Below are 24,700 nucleotides of genomic sequence, written 5' to 3'. Positions count from 1 at the left end.
ACAGAACTTGTCGGTGAACATCTGGCGTTTGCCGATGGGGGCGAGGCTTCCTCCTCTACACTTCTGTCAATGACATTTCCCATTAATGCATCGCCTTCTGTAGTCCTCCGGGTGAGAAAAGTGACTAACTGCGTGCGTGTTTGTGTGGGAGTGTTGCAAGCGGTGACTCACATCCTCGCATCAGGCTATTGACAGCATCCTTCAGGAATAAGCTGCTGCTGACCATTTGTGAGCCGTCATCAGATGCTAAATATGTGCTGCCATTACTGGCCGATTTGATGTAAATGTTGAAAGTCAATATTGAAACGGCCACTTGTTTACCCATTCATCAGACCCTGAAATGCTGGCTGCACACACAGTGGCCGGACACCATCGGACTCATTCATTTTGCGGACATAAAACATCTCTGTGAACGGTCTCAAGCAGAGCTCCTCAGAGAGAGTGCGCATTCCGGTGTCGGCGCACGGGGGCTCGGTTTTAAGAGCGTACGCCTGTGTTTGTGTTTGTGTGTGACTCCGCGAAGTGCGTCTTCCTCCTTGCGTGTCTATGTGCGTGCGTTGCTTTCTGCGTGTTGACCTATGCAGATCCAGACGTGCGTCAGCCTAAGTTTAGAAATGCTGTCCTCATCAGCTGTGGTCGTGGCTCAGGGGAACAGTGTGTGGACCATCTTCCTGCTGGCTCTCCCAGTAGTCCGCTAATGGGTTTGCCCAGGGTTGATGCCTTGTTTGTGGTGTGCCCAAAAAAATGGAGGTTTACCTTGGTAGAACTTTGCAGAGATTCTGCAGATGTGAGACATATGGTATAGGGACCCATCTGTCCCTCTCAGTGCCGGGGGAACAGGCTTAGTGGGATGAAGAGGCTCAAGATACTTCCTGTAAATCAAAACAGATTTTCAGAAACAGACAGACAGCGTCTTAATGTTTCAGTGTATGTTGTGTCGATGCTCTGCAGCCACAAACCGTGTGTATCTGCATCACTTCAGCTGCTTCCAGACATGAATCCGGAAAAAGGCCGGAAAAGTGGGTCTGTATTTTTTTTCCTGTGGACATTTGACAAACGAATGAAGGAGATTGTCCGAGTCGAACGAGTTCACCCGCAGGAAGTTTTCCGGAACATTATGTGGCACGCAGGAGGCAGCACATGGTGATAATATTAGAGTGTTTTTGTTCACAGCGATCGACACTCCCACTCGCTCGCTCGCTGTGACATCGTCCTTCTGTACTCTCATATGGGCTCACTCCTGGAAATTTGACTTGGCTGCTGTCAGGGAAATTTCAGGAAATTGTCCGTGCATGTCTGAAAGCAGCTCTAGCCACAGATACAGAAACTCCGGGAAGTGTCTGGGCCCGGTACGAGCAGATTATAAATAGTCATTCCCTGGTAGCATCCCTGCAGCTACACTTAAGGGAACCGCTTGCTTTTGGTAAAGCAACACATGAAATTGACAATTTTTGGATGTGAGACAGATAGACAAATTGATTTGAAGTTTAATGCAGGGCAGCAGTCAAAGCCTTCTGTGGTTTTTGGCTCTTCCTCCATTTCCCCTGATGAACCCTGTGAGGACACCACGGGGGCCCAGGAAGAAGGAGGGGGTGGGGGTCAGGGGGGTGGCAGGTATGCCTGGAATCTCAGACTGTCCTCCACTTTCCCTCTGTCTCCCTGCAGCTCCTCGCGATGAATGAGAGGGGTGTCTGGCCAGACAGACCAGAGGGGTGGGTTAGAAAACACACACACACACACACACACACACACACACAAATGTGCCAAATGGGTTCAGGGTGTGCACATTAACCTGAGTGTGGGGGGGGGGGAGGGGGCATCAGGGGTTAGCTCTGGGCTAATTGGTCTTGACTAATGGTCAAGGGTAGAACGTTTTTACTAAAAGATTAACTGTCTGACGGAGACTGTAGCACCCAGAGTAGTTAACATAGATCGTACTGTGCCAATCACAGTTTTAAAATGTATACTTTACAGCAGGAGACATCCACAGAAAAGTCGAAGGAGAGCGAGTGGAAATCTACTGAGTTTATAGAGAAGAGGGCGGGTGTGAAGCCCAAATCTGACTGGGGCCTCAGATTAACTGCCTTGTGTACACAAACAAGTATACATATTACTGTTGCTGTCCAAATAGTCTTGCTATGACGTAACAGGTGCCTGTACATAGTTTATAAGAGCAGCACATTCAAACAGTTCCCCTGCTCATCAATGGCTTCAGCTAGAGAGGTATTTATATAAAGACACGACAGAATGTGAGGGGGGGGGGGGACTTGGAGGTTAGTTAGTTCAATCAATCCTTCTGTTTTGTCACATTCAGACAGTTTCCCGTGAAATCCTCGTAGACTGTTTCCAAGGAATGCTTCGTTGGTTGTGCTCATCGGCTCGGTGCATGCAGCTGATGCTCAGTTGAATCTGTGTATGGCACTACTGTGATATTTCATGTTTGTTCGGGATGCCCTTAGCCTGTCTCCCCCGGAAAGCACTTGAGAGGTTGTTGGGTTTTTTTCTGCAGAGGAAGAATACATTTTGAATTGCAGCCGTTTTTTAAATGTTGGCTCTCCCGTGTGTGACACACGGGGAAACGAGCTGTGGTGATGAATATTGCCAGATGAACAGAACAATAATACATATGTAGTTTTGCACTGACGGCAGACGTGGGAATTGTGGTGAGGCCTGTGTGCAATGTAGGATTGTTATGCAAATCAGATCAAGGTGGGCCCAGAGCCAGGTAGATCTACAGCCAGAGTACTCTTTATCCATGGTGCTCATTTCAAACATTCAACCACTTGGGCTCAACGTGTATATTCTTGTTTCCATTTCACAACACCTGTTTGGTATTTGGTTTATTAGGCCTCCATAAATGTAAGGTGAAACAATTCCTGTTTTAAGTCTCGTATATGTTTTTGTTATCTTATTGTAATAACTGATTGGTATCAACCATGACTTTACGTACCAGCAATTAGGACTGGATCTCCACACATCCCTGTTGATCGCCCATATTTAGAGCCGATGCGTTTTGTGTGTGTTTTCAGGTGGATCTCATGAAGAACATCACCAATATCCCTCAGCCATTCCTCTACACGCGGCATGTTCACTTCCTCAACTTCACCAGGTGAAGTAATTACATTTACTTCTTAAGTGTATTTTTATTCCATATGTCGGTTAATATGGGCAGCAGGTGTCAAATGGCGTTTATTCATTTGCCTTTGTCAGGTTCAGGATAGAGCAGCCTGTCTATATCAACATAATCCGGGATCCCATCAACCGGTTCCTCTCCAACTACTTCTTCCGTCGCTTCGGTGACTGGAGGGGCGAGCAGAACCACCTCATCCGAACTCCAGGGATGAAAGATGACGAGAGATACCTGGTGAGTTACAGCTGACTATTGTTTCTGTCTTTTGGAAAGATTTAAGGGGCGTTTGTTGAGGCAAACATTACTGTACGTGCTTCAAGTTGTATGTCATCTTTCGAAATCAATGCTTTTGATTTTTTTTTTCAGAATATATACATTTTTCATTCGCCAAAATTATGATATATGAGATACAGAACATTTTTGTTGTGCAAAATATTTGACACAGATAAAAAGAATGTGATATAGAGAACTGACTCATCTAATGCTAATTTAAAAATCTGATGAGTATGACTAGTCTAGTCTAGTCATGTTTTTTTTTTTTTAACTGTCCTTAAAAAAATATTCTAATTCAAACAGATACATGACTTCTAAAGGCATTTGTCCTCACTCATTTTGAAGATTGTATGTAACGTAAATAGTGACGAGTACTATGAGGAAAAACATGGCACTTACAATCTAACTACAGCTGCAAACTGTGGCTGGTGAGGTCGCACCACATTTGGTACCATGCTGAGGTGATCTCAGGAGAACCACTGCCCAATGTAATTAACTGTCTAACAATATTATCGGGGAAAAAATATTCTTTAAGCCTTCTCTTCCTCTATCTGCCTTTCATCTCAGTCCCAGTGCTCACAAACCAATTTACTCTCATATGGACATAAGCTAAATCGATGCCACGGACGTTTATGGTTTGAAATACTAATGCGTCTGCATTGTTTGACAGAGCTGTAGTTACTTTATGACTGAGTCCCCGGCTTGCCAATAATAGTGCTTTGAATTTGTATCTCTTCTGGTTGGAGGCCAGCTGGTTTCATAAACGGAGGCTCGGTTGGGATGTGAATGTAAATGCCCAATCATTACGTTCATCATGCGTTTGAGATCTGTGTATCAGTGTCTGTTACCTTGAAACAAAGGTTAACATCCTCACTGCTAATAGATAAGTCCATGAACATTTATTCAATACGGAAATATATTGAGGCCACATTGTACTCTCTTTGAAGATGTTCTACACATGGTGTTGCTGGAGGGTGAAAGGCAGCCTGATGCCAACCTAATATTCCAATCTGATTATGATTCCAATTACACCTGATTTAATGTAACCACATCAAAAAGTTAGTATCCTACATCTGGCTGGCAGAGTTGTTTACCCCCGTAGCACCATACTGAAAGCAATGCATCTCACTCTTTTATATGCACGTGTCATTTGGAGGCATACTTTAATTTTATGTTGCAAATTTCTTTTTTAAATCTCTGTGCCAGTTTAACACAGTAGAGAGGAGCAAATTCAATACAATCTGAGTATGAGGTCCTACAGAGCATTTAGCAGCGAAGTGACTGGTCTAACGTAGGACTGGTCTTTCCCTTTAGTCCCTTAAGTAGACATATGACATTTTGGATTAGGAGAAAGTAGACAAGAGCACAGATTGTGAAAATATTATAGCACTAAAAAGATGAATATCAGTACCTGTTTCAGATTTAAGGTTAAATTACTATTCAGGCCCACTCCTCGTCATTCCTCCCACAGTCCACTTTACTGCCAGAGACCCTTAGAGCTCAGGAGGCCATACTCAGCGACTCATAGGAGGAGTGAATGTCATTCTGGCTTGAGTCTGACTGGGTGTAATTAAGTATTGCACTGCTTTCCTTGGGAGTTGTGGACCATGTGAGTTGAGTTATTAAAGTATGCAGACCACGGGGGCCCCTTGCTACAGTTAAAGCGGAGAGGGAGGGCTGTGTGGCTTTAGACCAGCTTACCTGTGTGTGTGTGTGTGTGTGTGTGTGTGTGTGTGTGTGTGTGCGTGTTCCAAAGTAATGACGTTTTGCTTCTTTGTTGAGTCTAGTTTAGGTTGTCACAAAGCAGGATGTGACGTCTTCCCCTTGAGTCACAAATGTGTATTCTAAGACTTGCTCTTTTCCTCATCACTTTTATTGAATTAACTCACCAGCAGCAACAGAAACAACCCAACCTACCTAATCAGAAGAAAAAAAAGCTGGCAGTTATGCGCTAAATCATATGTAAAGAGTGGCTGCAAGAATGTGCCAAACTAGGATTTGTATAGTTATACAATGGCTTAAAAACATATACCACGACATACTTCCAAAAATGTACCTGAGGGACCAATTCCAGGAAAAAAGGATTAATTCAGCAATCAGCATATGGAGTCACAGACAGAAAGAGACACAGTGTAGTGTAAATAAAGATATAATACAAATGTAATATGTATTCTATGTTTTTTGCAGAATCAAGATTAGGTCTAAAGATTAAAGATTAAAGCTTTAGAAAGAATGAAGAGAGTCGAGCTTGTGTACTGGAAGCACCTGGCCAAATGCATCCACCACACAGATCAGCGACCCAGGCACAATGGGACCACAGCAACACGTTCTCATGAGGGAGGGTTCATCTTATTCAGTGTTGATATTCGAAATAAAGCTTAGGAGAGATTCAAGTTTCAGTGTCTTGCATAGAGAGTTTGGGTCCAGATTTTAGGCCGGGAGGCGAGTGTCCTCACAAGTAAAGCGTTTCAAAAACACAAGTGTGTGTGTGTGTGTGTGTGTGTGTGTGTGTGTGTATAAGCAGGAGTGCCCTGATATGTCAACAGAGTTCAGGCTAGTCCTGGATATATCCCCTGCCTGGTGTGTATTAGCCCTGCCTGCCCTGCGCGCTGGACCTGAGAGGTGTCAATGAAAGAACACTGTCAGTTTTCCAGCCGGGGCCGAAGGGAACCTGATGCACGTGTTGCCGAGACATTCCTGTGGTCGGCTTGGATTTTCCGTCAGTCCCCACACCCCTTTTTACACACACTATACACACTGCACTATACAAAGACGTGCACTGGACATTTGAACACAGAGTGTACTAAGTTACACCTACGCGGGACTAAGCACATGCGTGGACTGTCACTGAAGCCCTTAAATTATTTTTACTGGGGAATGCAGAGGGTTTTAAAAGCCCAACGCAGATCGATCTGGCTACCTCAGGTCCTGTAAAGAGTTAGGTGTGTTTAATTTAGCCTTACCATCAAGTACAATTTGTGCATATAAGTGTGAGATTATGCACGAGAATATCCATGCAAACACATGCAAAATTAATACCGAAGCAATTTAGTGCTTCAACTGCACCCGGAGAACAACAAGGTTCGTTTCTCACGGTTAAAAAACACAGGTCCAATCAGGTGAGACTCCCACGGCAAGTGAAAATCAATTGCTGTCAATTCATTTGACATTTTCAATGGCACACACGCTCACACAAAGTAATGAGAGGCTAAACTGGCAGCTACCACGCCCCAGCATGCCCTGACATTAGAAACAGTAATGTGTCACAGAGTGGATTGCCTCAGGTGCAACCGATGCTTGCGTCTATCGGGTGTTGACGAAGCAAGTAAATGGTTTGTTTTGTAAGACACATAAAGGTTAATGTCAATAATAACTGTGATTATATAACACCCAAACTGCTTTTCGCTACAGTCACTCCTCGCTTCACTCCTATACGCAGTGTTTTTTCTATCACACATATATTCACACTCAGAACAACCTGTTAGTGCGGCCGTATCTTTATGTCATTTTTTTTATGGATTTCTGAACCTGGCAACCTAACTGACAGTTTATGTATTTACCCGTCTGGTATGGTAAAGAGTTCAATTGAAACAAATGCAAGTTTATAGAGTTATAGGTTTAAAGCAGCAACAATCAGAACTTTTTTTACATTAACAACGAATCGTGTGATTGTAAGGTCTTCTCTTCTCTGCATCACCCCAATAGTGGCCAAAAACACGACTCCAAATGAAAGATTATGTTGCTTCCCAACTGCAGGACGTGTAACCTGTTTGCTCACATGTTTGAAAAGAGACATTTAGAAGGCAAAAAATAAACCAGAGATGTGTTAACAGCTAATTTGCTAACAAAAAAAAATTGAAATCGAATTTGACCGAGGTCTCCGACTCCCATGCTCCTTGATGGAAACTGAATCAAACAGTCCCATGGGAGAACATTTTAAATCAGCAATTACTCATGACTTAATCATGCATACAATCTGTTCAGTGAAACAGGAGGCTGTTGAAGAGATTAGGGCCTATTCTGCTACAGTCTCAGTGTGACTGCTCAGTTGGCCTAATCCACGGCGAGAATAGGAACAATGAGCCTGAGTGTGCACACAGGAGCTCTCTCCTAAATACTAATGGGCCTTTCTAAAGAATCTTCGAAGTGACTGTCCACTATGTGTGTGCGTGTGTGATTGGGTTTAGTTGTATATAAATGAGCTGTGGCCGGATTCCCAGAGGTCCCATCAACGTTGAGGCATGAGGGCCCTGTATTAAGTGTCACAGCAGAGCGGAGGAGGGACTTCCTGGCAATGAGCCATGTGCGTGGGGGGATGGCGTCACGCGTGTCACTTCCTGTCCCCCTTTCTCTGTTTCTTTAACTCTGGCTGTCACTTGGTTTCCCCCCCCCCCCACACACTTTTCTGTTTCTAATTTGGCCCATAATGATTTGCTTGGCGGCTTTTGTGTTGTGATTCATGAGGTAGAAAAGGCTTTTTTCGGAGTCCATTCCCAGTGTCTGTTTTTTTTGTTTTTGTTTTTGTTTTTTTGCATGGCAAGTGTAAAGATTGTGTGTGTGAAATCTTCTTCAACTTGAGTTTCTTTTGAAATCTCTGCATGTGGTTTATCGTTTCTCACACAGAATGTGGTGCAAAAGTCCTTGTTTTCCATTGTGTGTTTTAGAGAAATGTAACTCGTCACAAAGAGGACACTGGAGCCTGCTGAGAAAGAAGATGACACTGGATATATTCCTCAGAATAATGAAAGACAAGAAGAGCAACAAATTGCTCCAGAAATTATGAATCAACGAAAAGCTGGGCAAACTTATCACAAGTCCGGACACGACCCGCACGCAAACAAAAGCGCAACTCTCAGCTGTTTTCCAAAGGTTTCCTCTGGGATTCTGTTGTGGTTCCTTTGAAGAGCTTTCCAGCGGTTTGCTTCACTGATCACCAATAAGTCCGGCTCTCCATGCACAGTGCAGCTCAGACCGAGTAGTCGGACGTAAAGTTCAAACAAACCCCAAAGCCACTCAGTGATCAGAGACACAATTGTACCACAGTGCTCGGCTGCATGGAGAAAAATAACTGAGCAAGTGGATAATTAATGTCATTCCAGTTTGTCTACATAGACCTCTGTGCAATCCTGCCATCGGTACATCGATAGCAAATGTATTTATGATACGATTTAGTAATCTATCTAGTTGTCCATCACAAAAAGTGACAAACTGATCAAAGGCCAACAAAACTGTCTCTGAAGACACACAATTTAATTGTATTTCCTGAATGTGAGAAACAGAATAGCTCTCCAAATGCCGTCGCGTGATTCCATGTACAGTGGCAATAAAGGCCTCCTATTCCATTCTATTCTATTCAATCCGAGCGAACACGCGCTCATACACACGTGGTTTCTTGCCAGTTGAACAGTGTTTACACCGCCTGCCTGTCAGTGAGGTGTTTTCAGCAGCTCCGTCACCTGGTTGCCGGTGTTCACCCCGCAGGCCCCACACATCTCACCCCTAGAAAAAAGAAAGTCTGCGTCCTCTGGGAAGGTCCGTGCCTCCGGTCCTGTCTGACTCGACTTCATCTCTGTGATGGACCATGTTTGCCTCAGCGCTGTCTTTGACGAACCGCTCTGTCGTTGCCGACTTATCAGTGCATAAATCTAGAGGGCAAGCTCCGATGCAATCATTACACTTTCAGCCTGCTCCCTGTTCACTTTCATACGCAGGCCTGCCAACACCTTTTGCCTCCTGAATATAACCTGGTGCTACCGTGCGTGTGTATATGAGCCCGAGCATTTGCCGTCTATTATTCGCCTGCGTATGAGTCATGGTTTCGCACAGTGTTTTGTTGCTCAGTACTTGTTGCCATCCATCCAAGGCTTACGTCACCTGACATGGATTTGACTGCTGGTTCAAGCAGCACTCAGTGCCTGGCCAGCTTCACTCCTCTGGTTTTCCCTTTCATTATTTAATGGCTACCACATTAAGACAAAGTTCACAACCCCGATCTGATCGCTTTTAATTTTGACCCCTTGAAACTCTCTTATCCTGTTGAATCCGTACGTGTTCTTATTTGGAGTCAGCCTCTGACGCCAGCTGATGTGAAGGCGCAGAGCTTATCTTGAAGCACAGGATGTGGTTAGTCAGGGTACTTGGACTGCTCAGAGGATAGCGAGGAGTTGGAGTTCACAGACGTGCTGGTGAACCGCTCCCTCTAGTGGCAGAGGGAAATCCTTACAGTTCTCTATGAGCTTCGTCTTCCTTGTGACTGGAACGGAAGCTCTAAGGGAAGTAGGAATATATGATCTAATGAATTTTACGCATTTATCCGCTTTCAGGATATCAACGTGTGCATTCTAGAGAATTACCCCGAGTGCTCCAACCCCAGAGTTTTCTACATCATCCCCTACTTCTGTGGACAGCATCCTCAATGCAGGTATCCACACACTCGTAGGTGGCATCACAGAATGTTTTGCTCTCTGAAATGTTGGAATATTTGCATTCTTATATTTCCTTATCCCTTGCTCTCATTTCTCCTCTGTCCACCAGGGAGCCGGGGGTATGGGCTTTGGAAAGGGCCAAGCAGAATGTGCTGGAGACCTACCTCCTTGTGGGGATCCTGGAGGAGCTGGAGGATGTTCTGCTCATGCTGGAGAGGCTCTTACCTCACTACTTTACTGGCGTGCTCAACATTTACAAGAGCCCAGGTACACTCATGCTCCACAATGCCTTTTTGTTGAAGTATCATCTTTGTAGTGTTCTTCAACTGTTTCTTAAATATGGTGTGTTTTGTTTTCTGAGTCTCTGACTGGATTCCTGTCAGGTGACAAGCGACTCACCTCGTCTTGGTCTTTTTTTCCCCATCTTCTCTGTGCAGACTACAAGAAGATGGGGAACATGACGGGCACGGTGCGTAAACACACACCCACCCTGGAGGCCCTGCAGGTGCTGTACCACCGCATGCGCTACGAGTACGAGTTCTACAACTTCATCCGCGACCAGTTCCACCTCATGAAGAAAAAGATTGGCCTCAAGTCCGTCTCCCAACCCCCTGCCTACTCACCCGCCTTCCTACGGGAGCTGGCCCTCCGAACCCCGGAGCCTCTGGATGAAGACGAGGAGCTGGACGCGGACCTAGAGGATGCCAACAGTTGGCTGGTTCATCCCTAAGGGCCGTTTGATAACCGGCAGATGTAGCCAAAAAAAAAAGCTGATTGGATAGAATTGGCAGGAGGCAGCCTGAAGGCAAAGGGGAGCGTTCCCTGTCTTCCAGTAATCCCAAGATAAGTGAGTTGTGTCAAGGGGTTTGCGGATCCTGCCGCTCGTGTTTTTACGAGCTCTGTTTTCCATCTGCTATAGGCTCCTATCACGGCAGGCTCAGCACTGAGGACTATAGGGTTGAGTTATTGGAAGGACAAAATGCTCTATTTAAAAAATTGACCAAGGACAATGGGAAATAATGTTAAGCTTATTTTGCTTGACTCAAATTTTGTTTGAATTTTTTGGGGGGGCTGTTTACATATGAAAAACATAACCTATCGTCGCTGTTGTCTCCAGGAGAGATTAGTGCAAGATGTAAACAGACAATGTGTCGGGGAAATATTCAAAATGTCGGTCGCTGGGTTGTTTACTGTATGAGTGGACTTCAGAGACATTACCCAAGGAAGAGAAGATCATACTTTATGAAAGGAATAATGTCCTAAAAGCTGGAATGGAAATTGTGTCCATGAATAAAAAGAAGTGCCAAAAGTCTTGTACTGTATGTACATTAGTCGTCCAGGACTGTTGTAAGTGCCAAACCTTGTTCTAGTTACTGCGTGAGAGGAACCTCTGTGCACATCAGCTGTGTGACATAGTCAAAGTCAGTTGTTGTAGTATTGGTTCATAACTTCTTTTTTTTTTTTTAATTTGTAAAATATTATTAGGTATAAATGAGGGTTAAACAGCAAGCACTCAATTATGAATTCAGAGAATTCCAATGAAGTGTGCATGAATGATTGAGTTTGACCAAACCAGCTGTGTATTTTAGGATAGATTTATTACTTGGGACTGGTCGTTTCTTAAGAATATAGGCTAATATAACACTAAAAAGCATTTAGAGTTTACATAGTTTAATCCAAAGTTTAAATGATTGAGCTTGCCAAATAGCGATGTGTCTACCGCGATGCAGTACGAAACTGTATGGACATACTGCACTTTGTTCTGAGGTGACCTTTCCTGAGATTCTGCAGCAAAACGAGGGATTTGGTCACAAAACTGGATACTAATTTGTCTTTAATCTCAAATTGGATTATGTAAGCGTTTCATTTTGGTCTGTTTTCTCTCTCAGACTAGTATCATGAAAGTGTGTAAAGTGTTACCAAACCCAGCTAACGCCAATTCCCAATGCTCCAGCAGCTGCGCAGAGTGTATGTCTTTCATCACATGCAGAGGAACAGTGACCATAAGCTAACATGTCGTCTCCATATTTCACTATACAATCCTCATCTCCATTGTCTGTAACTTTTTCATTGTCCTGGTTTGTGTTCAGTGTTTCCTTTGTTTTGCCAGTTTAATTTATTATTTTGTATTCATTTGCATTCCAGATAAGATTCTCAGGAAGGAAGAAAAATGTTTTAATAACTTGTTGATTTGTGTCTTTGGTTTCTGGCGGCTATGAAAATGTTTCTTGGCATTTTGATGGCGTCTAGAATGGGTTCATATTTACAGCCAAAAACTGGTTAACAACAACTAATGCAGTCGATTCATTTACAGCCTTCAAAATAAATGTCCTCTAACTATTGCAGCTAATGTCTCTGCTTTACTTGAAGGTGGTTTGACTGAATGTGTATGTAAAAATGTGTATTTGGCCGTTTCTCCCTGCAGCTTCATCGTGAACCTTTTTAAAATCTCCTGTGCTGCATCACACGTCAGATTGATCGTCAACTACGAACAGAACAGCCCGCAGACCTTGATCCAAGACCCCCTCTCTGCTTTTTTCCACTTGTACTGTAGCTCTCTCTTCCATGCAGCAGCCTGTCCATCACTCCACCCAACCTCAACTCATCTTACGTCTGGCCACCCCGTGGCTATCCAGTCTGGACAACGCTGCCTATCCTCTGTAAAAAAAAAGAAGAAGGGAAAAGACGACTGTTATTGTCAACAAACACATTATTCATGTCCTTCGGAAATGTATGCAAACTGTAAGAGCCTGTTGTTTTGAATGATATATGCTGAGTTGACACAGTTGACACTTTCACAATAATAGTGTTGTCTATGTCCGGGAATTCCTTGTTTCTTGATTTTCTTGTGATATAAGAATTAACCATCTGCTTTTTTTTTTTTTACCAGGTACCAGATCAGACATGTGCAAGTAAAATGAATCACCAACAAAATAGTGCTGGCATTCACAAAACAGAAGTTACAAATGGTTTCTTTTGTCAGTCTTTGACGTGAACTACATTTCTCCGATGTAGCTCCAGTACATGACCAGCAAGTGGCGTCCTTTTCCCATTCTTACAGAAACATTCGAGTCAGTTTGAATATAAAACAAATAGTGTGTTATGTTCGGTCCATCTTCATTGTTTTTGCAGTTCTACATCATCTTCTACGTGAATGTCTTCATGCATTTGGTAGAAGCCACTGATGCACAACAAACATATTGAATCTACTGTCATGGCCCATAAGGTCCTGGCCCCCATAAGGATAGAGCTACAATACAAACACTGACAGGGGATTTCCAGCACAAAATATTCACTCTAGTGTGTCCAACCACAGCTGCACACTATTTGGCAGCACAACACTATCATGTCCAGAGGGGCGTTCAACCAGGAGCAACTGGCCTTGGTTGTAGCTCTACAAATCGGATGACTATGATGATTAAGGATCTCCACAGAAAACAGTATCATGGAAGTCTTGAAAGTTCACATTAGCAGACCGGCTGTCAATCGTTCAAGTGAGGTGCATTACTTGAGCATTTCTGTTCTCGCATCTACAGAGTTTCTCCTCCGAAGCTGAACACAGAGGGTTTGTTCATGTGCTGGCTGGTGCAGAGGAAGCTGGTCCTGTGGCAGTGAGATCTCCTCCTCGCCGGCCAATAGGAAGCTTTTGGTGTAGGTGGGCTGTTCCCTGAACCTGCTCCGTGTACCCCAGTGTGATTCAAAATAGAATCCCCACTTTTTCCAGTATTAGGTTAAACCCTCCCCAATTCCCCATTTTAACAGGAAGAGAGAGAGAGAGAGTCAACAACCTCTGTTTTAGCCTGTTTCTTATTTATTTTTCCATGATGTAATAAAAATAATACAGACTAAAAAAGAAAAAGAAAAAATCAAAAATCAAAGCGTTGATTCAGAATGACGATACTTCCATCACCTTTTCATTAAATGTCATCACTGTTAGGAAACCAGTGGACTCCTTCAGATTAAAACACAACACAATGGTTTAATATGAAACAAAAACATGCTAGTTGTGTACTTCAATATTACAAAGCCAGTGGATACAACTCCATACCGTCTTTGGTCCAAACAATAGGAGATCACACCTCCACTCTTGAACATACATTAACGCAGTTTTACTCAAGACGCTTTTCCTCCCTTGTGCCCAGCATCTAGAGTTCATGACCAGTATAAGCATGAAGAAAACTAGGACATTAACTTACACACGTGCACTTATACATATACAGTGCACTCACATCACTTAACAATGGTATCTTTAAGATGATGGGATTGAGGATAATATCAAAAGAGTGCTAAGTTAAGATACCTATATAATGATAGTTTCAAAGTGATATCTGACAGTGGATGCCCTGAGATTTAGACAAAAAAAGGTTAAACTTTAAAATAAAACAATAAGTCACTTTTGTGATATTAGAATAATACATGTTATTGTTAAATTTGGGGATACTACAATATACAGGATGAATTACAATGTATGTGTAAAAGAAGTTACCACTGGGTTGGAGATTTGGCATCATCATAAAGTTGTTCTGTCATCAGTAATATTTACACTGTACTCACTACAGTCGCCTGAAATGGGTAAACACAACAACATCGTTAAAAGGAAGTCCAATAGGGAACAAGAAAAGTGAGCAGCCAGATGATCAGACAGGTTTTAAACGATCTCCAAATGTAATATTTTGACATAGCTCTGCTCCCAATTCTCATAAAGATCATGCCAATAAAGAAAAACATTTGAATTATTTATATATAATATATTATATATATATATATTATATTATATCTCAACATCTGACTGATCATCTTTCTGTATGACTGTTGTTATGGCGATGGTTCTGTGTTCCAAGACCCCCGCAAACAGTTCAATATTGACATTACTAACAGTGATAATGGCCACAACTACAAAAGCAATACTGAACTTTGCATAAACAGAAATGACCCTTTAACATCCTTCATGTTTCCATGGACACAGGGGTTATAGACCATGCGCATACTGTATACGTGACTGATGGTTTCATTGTTGAGATCTGAATTCAGGCAGAAGTGTTTCTGTAATATCTAAACGGGAGGTTGCAGTACAAAATCTCTTCAAACGCATCATTACAAAGGTTCTTATGAAAGCTTGTTCTTCTATAATTTTTCTCCCCACAATCCAATAAATCAACGGCGTTACTGTTTCCATCTTGCAGCCACCATCTCCTCTGTCTATCTTCCTTCCATTCTGTTTTTCTGAAGCTTCTCTCCGCGTGTCTGTCTGCAGCAGTGTATCAGCTCAGGCCTTGCTTTCACATTGGTTCATCTCCAACCCATCCTTTTTTTTGCTTCCCAGAGCTTCTGCTTCCCCCAAGGTGGTTGTTAAAGGTTTGCCCAGGGTCTCAGGCAACAGCAACGTCAGCACTCCGATAATAAATGCCAGGATTCCCACAATGAGCTACAGAGGGGTCGTGAAGAAATATTAAAATGAATTTGTTTAAATATATTCTTTTGTTCGCCAGGACACAATATGACAGGATCAGGGTGCTAATCGCCGGAAACCAAGTAATCAAACAACCAGTCAAAAGAGAACATGTATACCTGAGGTAGGAAGGTCCAAACATCAGCCAGGTACACACAGAAGGGGGCCACCACACTGCCAACACGGCACATCATACTGCCGCTACCTACTGCCAGAGACCTGCAGGGAGATCATGCACAAGGTCAGCAACATTAGAGAAGGCACATTTAGAGACATCAGGGTACAGACAGACAAAAAAAAATAAAAATACCAACAACAAAACAAGGAAAAATGATATGTCTGTGTGCCAATCAGGCAACACCCTGGAGAGGTCGCCAACATATCGCGGGGCCAACATACAAAAACAAACTATCATTCATAGCTATGGTCAATTCAAGTCTCCAATTAACCTTACCCCAACCTGCATGTCTTTGGACTGTGGGAGGAAGCCTCATGCATACACAGGGTAAACGTGCAAATTCCACACAGAAAGGTCCTGGTTGGTTCGAACCGGGATGCAAAACCTTCTTACTGTGAGGCAACAGCCTCTACACCACCATACAGCCTGCTCCAGAGTCCTGTTCCGTCCATAAAAAAAGTATTTCTGAGTGTGTTTTTTGATTCTGCTTGTTCTTACCTGATGATGGTTGGATAAAGCTCACAGGTGTACAAATAGATGAGACCAAAGGCAATGGCGATGGCAAACTTCCCTGTCATGCTGAGAACGACGACCAGGGCCTCGATGTCCTGTGGGGGGAAAAAAGGGGTGTAGGATGGAAGAGAAGTGAGCTGGCCCGTCATGGACATACTTTAATAATGTGCGCAAACCAGAAATATCATGTAGCCGGTGGATTTTGTTACCTTCGGACACAGCTAATGTATTCAGTCTTTATGGAAAGCTGAGCAAAACAAGTCCGTACACAGTGTTTTGCATAGTCATTAAAGTGAACACTTCAATCCACAGTGAATCACGTCCTCTCATACTTAGCAACGTCAGAGACCGTGGTGTGTTTACCAAGGTGAGATGTCCATGTAGTCTACCGAATGAAGTCACATACACTGTGGAATGTGTTAGTGTGAGAATTCTGCAGAGGGAGTCAGATTAGATTGTGTCTTCCTGTGGAGGCCTTCAGAAGGAGAAGACAGACGCTGTCTCCACACTCTACACCAATTTCATTTTTGCACGTCACACTTGTTGACTGCTCTTCTCAGAATGATTTTCCGAGGTCAAAGGTCATATTTACTTGGACACTAACCCAACCATAAGCACCGCTAGCTTGAGTCACATTATGTGATGTGTTTCATGTCCTTGTATATGCTGAAATCAAACTTTTTTCTCTAGACACCTTTTTCACTGGGATTATCAACAGGTGGGCTCAAAGTGTACAGCAGCAAATTCTCTGACAGAATTCTTGTAAATATTTATGATTTTTTCCACATGGGGCCACTAAAAATAATATTGAAAGAAATAGTTTTAAAATCCAAAAGAATAAAATTGTGTTGAAATGTGCTTCTAATGATGCGACAGAGGTGGAGAACTCAAATTATGATAGCCTACTTTAAGATTTAGGAATACCATGACCTAAATTTCTTAAACACACAAACATTGTCTCTCTTTCTCTCTCTCTCACACACACAAACACACACACACACACACACACGCTCTTTGTACATACAGAAGGCACCACGATGATAAGCATACAGGCGACCCCGGCCAGTAGCAGAGCTGGGGCACAAGTATTCTTCCTTCCAATCCGGTCCATTGCGTAACAGCCAACCAAATATGAGGGAAGCTCCACTGCACCTGGAAACAGCCAATCATAGAAGCTCTAAGTCAGAGGTTATCGGGCCACTGATACACTGACACTGTGATATTCTATCTCGGGGAACTTAAATAACCACATAGTAAATCTCTTGGCTTCCAAAATGGGCTGCATGTTTCCTGGGCAAACGTCAGGGGATTAAAAAAGGCCCCTGGATGTATGGTAAATGGAGCACATTAAATCAGCATATTCTGTATGAAGTATATAGAATAAAAGAACAAAGTAAACTTAAAACATAAATACTTCAATAAGCAAATTATCTGCTCATCAGATATAATGAGATTCCCACATAAACATGATGTTCGGGTAATGATGCACCATTTTTGAGACTCTTTAAAGTTTGTAGGACTTTGTCACTTACCAGCAAGGAAGAGGTTAATGTATTGGTTTCCTCCTAGATTGACGGATCCTAAAGAGAAAACATAGTAGCCAAAGCTGCCGATGAACCAGATAGCCCACACTGTGCACGTACGGCCCGCCATCCTCCAGCTTCCAAACAGATCCAGGATGGACAGCTTCTTGTCAGTCTGCGCTGGCAGCTCGTCCGCTCCCTGCTCCAGCAGAGCTCTGCCGTTCTCCCTCTTCTCCGGCTCCAGGAGCTCATCTGCCCTCAGCCTGCATTCAAGGCCGTTGAAGCGGGCTATCGCATCCAGCAGCGTCTGGGCGTCCTTGCACCGGCCCTTTGCCATCAAGTAAAAGGGCGTCTCGGGGAACTTCCAGCAGAAAAGCAGGAAGGGCGAGGTGCAGAGGGAGAGGATGATCTGGTAGATCCACCAGACCCGCACCAGGTAACCCGTCAGAGCCACCACCATGATCCCGACTGCAAAGGCTGCGTGCACGTGCATAGAAGTCCACGTGCGTACCCTGATGCCGGTGAACTCCGTGACGTAGACAAACACCACCACAAGGTAGCCACTGGACACCTGCCGAGAGCGAAGACGGGAACATTTTTAGTATATACGCTGTTACCGCAGAATTCACAGTATCCGTTTTGAACTATTTAAGTGTTTTTAATGGCGTTTGTATTTCCTTTAGGCAATATATTTAGCTTTTATAACTTTAACTTTAACAGCAGCCAATTAGGCCACAAGAAGGTGCAAATAACACAACTAGAAAAGATAAACTCTTTGGCCTTCACATGAATATAATCATACCATTATCAAATGACATGGAGATTTGTCTCTAGAGCAGTTATATGTTGAAATATCTGCAACTTAAAGGCAACAATACTGTTCATTTCGCCAGATCTCCTTTAAAAGAGACATATTTCCATCACAGTGTAATTAATATGAGAGGGATCCCTGACAGAATTTGCACTGTGGTAAGTGTGGCTGCGCGGTGCGAGCGTACACCATCTGAGAGTCTGACTCTGTGTGACAAACGACAGCTGTAGCCGAGGAGGACTTGGAGGGGGGAGGGTAGAAGACGTGGAGGAGTGAAACAGAGAACAGACTGTAGGGGCTCTCTCAGCTCAACTGTGATGCCACGCAGGCTTGAAACTGTAATGACTCCCTCACTTTGCCTTGTGAAATGTTGTTATGCACATATCTTGTGCATAAAATAACACAAACATTCATTCGACTATTCACAGACACACTGACGGCATTGATTGTGCCTAAGTTGCTTTACTCCCTCAACTGTATATCCATTAAATTCCTTGTGGTTGGTTAACGTTTCAGTTGTTGTTTGTTGAAACTTGCACCAACTGACGCAGGTTCTGGTTTAAATGAAATGATATTTATCATGTATAGGCATTTCGGAACAAGTACCAAATAAATTTCCACATTCTGGGACTAATACTGTTATCTTATCTTATTTAATCTAATGTAAACATCATATTTATACATATACTGTACACACAGCAATCTATGCTTGTCATTCAGAACGATTTGATTCTCCCTTAACATCTGTATCTTTTTTTTTTCTTTCATTGGTTATGAAAAAACGTGAGTCTATATAAAATTGTGGTCTGATGCTTTCTCTTAGTTCCTTCTTGTATATGAATGTTTGAATGTTTCTCAAACATATTACTACATTAACAGAAGTCGCTATTCTGTCAAGCACAGAAATGGAAAGAATATTCAGCTTATGTACAGTTCAAGTTGCACAGTTGCAGTTCTGTTCTTTTTGTACTCAGCTGGAGCAAACATCTAGCTTTGGTTTGGATGTTGGATATTGAAACATCCCGACTTTGGGGACATCGTGAACATGAAGTGGGGGGAAAAAGGCATCTCCCTTGGTCCCATGTTAGCTTTTAAAGGAAGTCAGGATGCATGTGTTTGTAAGAGATTTTTTTTTTTAAATATTAACATTCATATACAGACATTAGTGTGTTTTGAAAAATCATTTCACCATCCCTGGAACTGCATTAGATGTTATATTATCTTTTCCATACATATGTCCACATTGGTACACAAATGCGGAACTCACCATTGCAAGGAGGAAGCGGAGGGACACAAAAAAATAGTAGTTTCCAGAGAACGCTACAGCCACGCCGAACACAAACTGACCGAGACTGGTGATCATCAGAATCCTCACACGGCCAACTCTGGAGGAGAGAGACACATGCAGGTGAGAAGACAGGGTGGGAGAGAGAGACGGATCCAGGAAAAGAGGAAAAAAGCAACATGAGTCTACAGCAGCTGTTAGATATCTATTTGATTAAACAGGGAATCCTGTGTATTATGTGTTTTAGTACTTAAGTTCAAAAACCAGTAAAGTTCTGCTTCAAAGAAGATTTCCTGCAAAGCTGCAAGTGCTGAATATTTTCATCATCACTCAGTCGAATTTTTAAAGTAATAATTGATAAATCTTTTGGTCTACAAACGAATGAAATGAAATGAATGACTGATTTGCATCGGTTAAACTGGCACAATGTCTCACGTCAATATTATCCAGTACTCTGTACAAGCCACTTTGAAGAGATGCACCATGTCCCATCCAGCAGGTGTGTCCTCCACCCTTAGACTGACGTCCCACCTCCTTGACCAATTCAGTCTCGGTCGCCCAATTCCTCTTCTTGCTCTCTTGCCACCTCTAACCTCCTCTTGCTCCCCATCATTGTCTCAAAGCATCATCCCTCAATCCGATCATCCGCACCAACCGCCCACCCCTCCTGCCACGCTCATCCTTCCTTTCACATGCCTCCATTGCCTGTGAGGTCCCGTGGGGTGAACTACACTCAGTCTTGCACTCACGCATCAACCGCTCAGCAGCCAAGGGGGATAGTGTCATGTTTAATGTTGGGGCAGAAGTGCGTCTCCTGAAGCAAGAGCTACACGTGTGCAGGATTATAGAGGCAGACTCTCTCGCGGCCACAGCCTGTCGTAACTGGAACCCCCCCCCCCCATCCTGTGGCCTCGCTCACCTGTCAGCAATGTCCCCAAACACCAGCGCTCCGATCAGCACACCCAGCATGAAGGTGGGCTGGCACAGCTTGGCCAGCCACTCCTTCTCACACACCAAGTCCCACTCCGTCACGATACTTTGTTGAATTTCGGTGTGGTCAAAAACAAAGTTTCCATCACAGGCTTTCACTGTTTTGTTGCCATCAAAGTCATACGCGAAGTCTCTGGGGCTGGTGCGCAGGGCGCAGCGGCAGCGGCTGAGCTCCCACTGTTCTCCTTCAGCCGTCCTCACCACCAGGGGCCCAGTCCCCGATTTGAAGGCCGGCAGGATGTCTTCCAGACTGGATGCCGTCAGGTTACCGTACAGGATATCTGTGATATTGCCGGGCGGGCTGCACACAAAGTTGGGAGTGTCCACCAGGAAAACGGAGGCCAGGTAGTGGATCCCACAGGCAATGGCCTGGAAGACCACTGCAAAATACAGACATGCCTGGTATCTGAAGAGAAAGAAAATAAGAGTCAGACATGGACATTTAACTGATAACTCCAAAGGGTAACCTTCAGAGTTCATCTACTAATGAGTCCTTCAACATAGAACATTATATATATATACATAAATATATATATACACACACACACACACATATATATATATAATCGTTTACCCTAGTATGCCTGTGTTGCATATAGTATATCTTCAATTAAAAAAAAGACAGTTAGATTTCATGTAATTCTGAGAAAATTTGCAATGTGCTGTGAACATGTGAAATCATCTCAACCCTTAATATTTAAGATGCAAATACTTTCTTTGCACAGAAATGTAAAATGCAGTTTTAATAATTAACTGCACAAAGGTAACTGGTGGTGATGATACTATACAAGAGAACGCGCTGCACAGATTCATTCGACATGCACTTTCATGTGTCATAAGTAATTGTGAGTGATTCAGCTTTTTATTACTTCCAAGTGGCAAATTAGAAGATTTAAATCAAGAATCAAGAATCAAGACATTTTATTGTCATTTCCAGATCACGTTGGTGCGTGAAAGGAAACAAAATGATGCACTCAGGTCCTGGTGGGGGGCACAGATAATAAAAAAAAAGACAAAAAGAACACAATAGAACACAGAAACTCAAAGACTGAAGAACATACACAATAAATAGACAGTAAAGGGAAGTTATAAATAAGTGTGAGAGAGGGAATATGCACCATAAATAAATCAAATAAGTAGCACGTGCCCATGATCGTTGTTTACTAGCAGCATATAAAGGCAGCAGCAGTTATTGCACAGACAAGAACAACAGAGCAGAAGAAGAAAAAAAAAAACATCCCAAACTCGTCCATAAAAACTCCACAACTCTGGAGAAGAGTGGAAATGATCCATACCTGTTGAAATGTCCGAGGTCGTCGAATATTCTCTCCACGTTCATTTTTCTCCCTGCGGATTCGTGCGTCTCCCGATGTGTGTGTGTGTGTGTGTGTGTGTGTCTCTCTCTCTCTCTCTCCAGTGGATGAGTATTGAACTGTGGCGTTCACGGAGCGGACTGAGGGTAGGGGGGCGCGCACATACGCACGCGCGCGCGCACAAACTGATGCGTGCGTGCGTGGAGACGCTGCTATTTTGGAACGTCACAAACATAATTAAAGTAAAGTAAGTACATTGGTGATGGTTGCTGTAATGTCTCTTAATTCCATCTTTTATATAGATATTATTTGTATAGATCTGATTTAAATGATCAGGCCTAAATGCTATTTGACTAAATGCTATTTGGCAAATCTATGTTGATCATATATCATTATATATTTCTCATGTAATGGAGAAATCATGCAAGGCCAGGTTAGTAGGATTAAACACAAAGCATTAAGTCACTTTTGAATACACCTGATTCATGAGAGAGTTTTTTTTTGGGGGGGGGGTTCGTTTTTTCTGAACTCTCTCCTGCCATCACGGCCTGTCGAGCGCCTAGGTGATGTATGGACGGGACCGGTGTGGCAGCAGCATGACATGTGTGAGTGTAACTGACACCATGTTCTTCTTCTGATGTGTGACCCATCAAGGGTTGTGAAATAGTGAAATAAACCAGACAAGAGATCATCACGTCATTCGGGAAATATTGAGGAGTTATCATCACAGCGGCATCAGCCCTTTCGAACGGCAGTGAAACAAGTACACGGTGCCTGGTGTTTACTACCCGAGCACGGTGCCAACGAGCTGCTGAGTTCCCCATCGTCACAGGGTCAGGGTTAATCTCTTAAACCCGGCAACATGGACAGTTTAACATTACATATATCTGCAACAAGTTCAAATCGCACAGATAGCATTGAAGTCGTAATGAATCCATGCAGGTGTGCATGCGTTTGCGTTCAGTTTCAAAGGAGGTAAAGATTCAGTGCCGCGGCTTTTACCACATGATGTAGTGACATTCCCACAGATTACTTCCTCTTTCATGCAGCAAAGATGAGACAAAGCACCCCCCCCCCCCCCCAAAAGAGAGTCATGAGAATTCCCGAGAGGAAAGCCCGTCTCTGTGTTTTTATTCCAGAAACTGCTTCTATTGGAGTCTTTGATTAATAATTGATCACAGTAGCTGTGGCTGTAATGATTTACTACACCTTGCCTTGGCTGGATTCAGCAGGACTACGATCACAATCTAGGACTGTTTCTGACGCTGACCGGCCATACGCACCACTTACAAGAGGGGAAATCATCAGACAGGGAAATTGAATTTCGACTGAAACTCATTCATACTCAAACAGACGGTGACAATTCATAAACCGTGTCTGCCTCGCAGACAGATCTTAAGGAAACCGGTTTGATAACCATTAAAAAAACATAACTTAGTGGATCATCAGTCCCCTGCTCCGCACTGCAATTTTCCTTTCGTCCCACAAGGGCGAATGTCACGGGAAAAAAAAGTTGTTGTATAGCTTTACTACATGAGAGTATAGGTTGAATTATGTCACAAACAGATGTTGCCATAAATCAGAGGGCGCAAGTGGAGTCATTACACATGCATATGCAAGGTTGTGGTGGTAGAGGCGGCACTATGAGACTATATATACGCTAAATCAGTTATTCAATCTATTTAGGAGGAACAATGCACGTTACTGACATGAGGTTCGTGACCAGCAGCTGGAGTTTTGAGCAAGCTTGTTTGAAGAGCTGTTGCTGACTGCAGCCGCTTTCTCCCTCCTCCCTCTGACCCGTCTGCCTTTATTTGCTGACCACTGCTTTACTTTTTCTTTTTTTTTCAAAGATATTGAGCGGCAGCTGATAAAAACTTTGTTCCATTCGATCATTAAGGATTAAAGGGACTTATATCCTAGTTGAGCAGTGGATGGTCGTATTTGCACATGTCCTATTCTGTGCGGTTGTTGGAGGTGTGCAGATTTGCTTTGTGACTTCAGATACTCTAATTAGGTCTGGAGTTAGTGGATCACTATGTGACTTCCTTATCACATATTGATATCATTTTGTGATATTACTACGGTGACAGAAAATTAAGTGTTAAAGGGTTTAAAGTGTGGATGTGGATTCTGAGCTTATAATGGTTTGGCCCGGCCAAAAGCAAACACACGCTGACCTTCACCTGCCCCTGTCACAACTGGCCGCTTCCCACCGAGCGAGGGCTCGATAAGTTTATCCAAGTTTCAGTGTTCATTTCCATTCAAGGAAATTATTTTTTGCCCTTTTCCTCAAGGGGCTAACATATTACAATCCAGTTGAGTCTGATTTGACCCGATGCGCTGTGCAACCCGCATACACCATAAGACATCTCAGACGGTATCAGAAGTTCATCCCACTTGCAAGAAACCAGCACTCCATCTTGAATACAGTGTAATTCTGATCTTTATCCACCTCACATCTTCTGATCACACATATGCCCACTCTTTGCGAAGTCTGACATTACTTACTTACTTACTAAGCAACTGTTTGACTGAATGATTTCAGATATGTTGCGTCATAGTAAAGAATTTTCTGCCGATACAATCGTTCATTTTTCTTTATCATCGAAATCTAACACCAGCTAACCTCCAACGCCTTCAATGACCTTTGCACTGACTTTTGTGCACTGCTGTATAAAGGAGGGGCCAGTGGATCAGGTTCACATGACCTCTGCTATCCGGACCTTTTTTTGGCAGAGGAGAGAAGAGGAAAGGAGAAAAGAGAAAATGGAAAACTTGCATAGATGCACTCCACGAGGCAGCATATT

General features: G+C 43.2%; 2 protein-coding genes across 3 annotated transcripts in view; one reads left to right on the top strand and one right to left on the bottom strand.

Moving 5' to 3' along the window:
• usta (uronyl 2-sulfotransferase a) overlaps positions 1 to 12,654 on the top strand; it is a 46,936-nt gene extending 34,282 nt beyond the window's left edge. For both annotated transcript variants that reach the window (XM_035618297.2, XM_035618298.2), the window contains 5 exons: positions 3,030 to 3,109; positions 3,211 to 3,364; positions 9,727 to 9,824; positions 9,938 to 10,095; positions 10,266 to 12,654. In XM_035618297.2, coding sequence (XP_035474190.1) covers positions 3,030 to 3,109; positions 3,211 to 3,364; positions 9,727 to 9,824; positions 9,938 to 10,095; positions 10,266 to 10,558 — 783 coding nt within the window. In that variant the 3' untranslated portion in view covers positions 10,559 to 12,654. The remainder of the gene's footprint in view (positions 1 to 3,029; positions 3,110 to 3,210; positions 3,365 to 9,726; positions 9,825 to 9,937; positions 10,096 to 10,265) is intronic.
• A 954-nt stretch (positions 12,655 to 13,608) lies between these two features.
• Positions 13,609 to 22,165, bottom strand: slc22a16 (solute carrier family 22 member 16). Its single transcript, XM_035617165.2, has 8 exons — positions 21,873 to 22,165; positions 20,507 to 20,983; positions 19,570 to 19,687; positions 17,501 to 18,062; positions 16,993 to 17,120; positions 15,954 to 16,063; positions 15,397 to 15,496; positions 13,609 to 15,253 (listed from the first exon to the last, which is right to left on the bottom strand). Exons 1-8 carry the CDS (start codon positions 21,914 to 21,916, stop codon positions 15,095 to 15,097), a joined length of 1,698 nt encoding a protein of 565 aa, XP_035473058.2. The 5' UTR covers positions 21,917 to 22,165; the 3' UTR covers positions 13,609 to 15,094.
• Positions 22,166 to 24,700: the final 2,535 nt, after the last annotated feature.

This window comes from Scophthalmus maximus, chromosome 18 (assembly GCF_022379125.1).
Source record: "Scophthalmus maximus strain ysfricsl-2021 chromosome 18, ASM2237912v1, whole genome shotgun sequence".
In the NCBI taxonomy this organism is placed as follows: Eukaryota; Metazoa; Chordata; class Actinopteri; order Pleuronectiformes; family Scophthalmidae; genus Scophthalmus; species Scophthalmus maximus.
Note: the sequence above shows the minus strand (reverse complement) of the source record. Positions and strands in the feature narration are given on the sequence as shown.

Bases quoted from the DNA above. Each gene is read 5' to 3' on its own strand.
- slc22a16 (XM_035617165.2), bottom strand. From the start codon at position 21,916: ATGAACGTGGAGAGAATATTCGACGACCTCGGACATTTCAACAG. The intron at 19,688-20,506 runs GTGAGCGAGGCC...TCTCTCCTCCAG, and splicing joins TTTGGGGACATTGCTGACAG to AGTTGGCCGTGTGAGGATTC. The intron at 15,254-15,396 runs GTATACATGTTC...ACCCCTCTGTAG, and splicing joins TTTGGACCTTCCTACCTCAG to CTCATTGTGGGAATCCTGGC.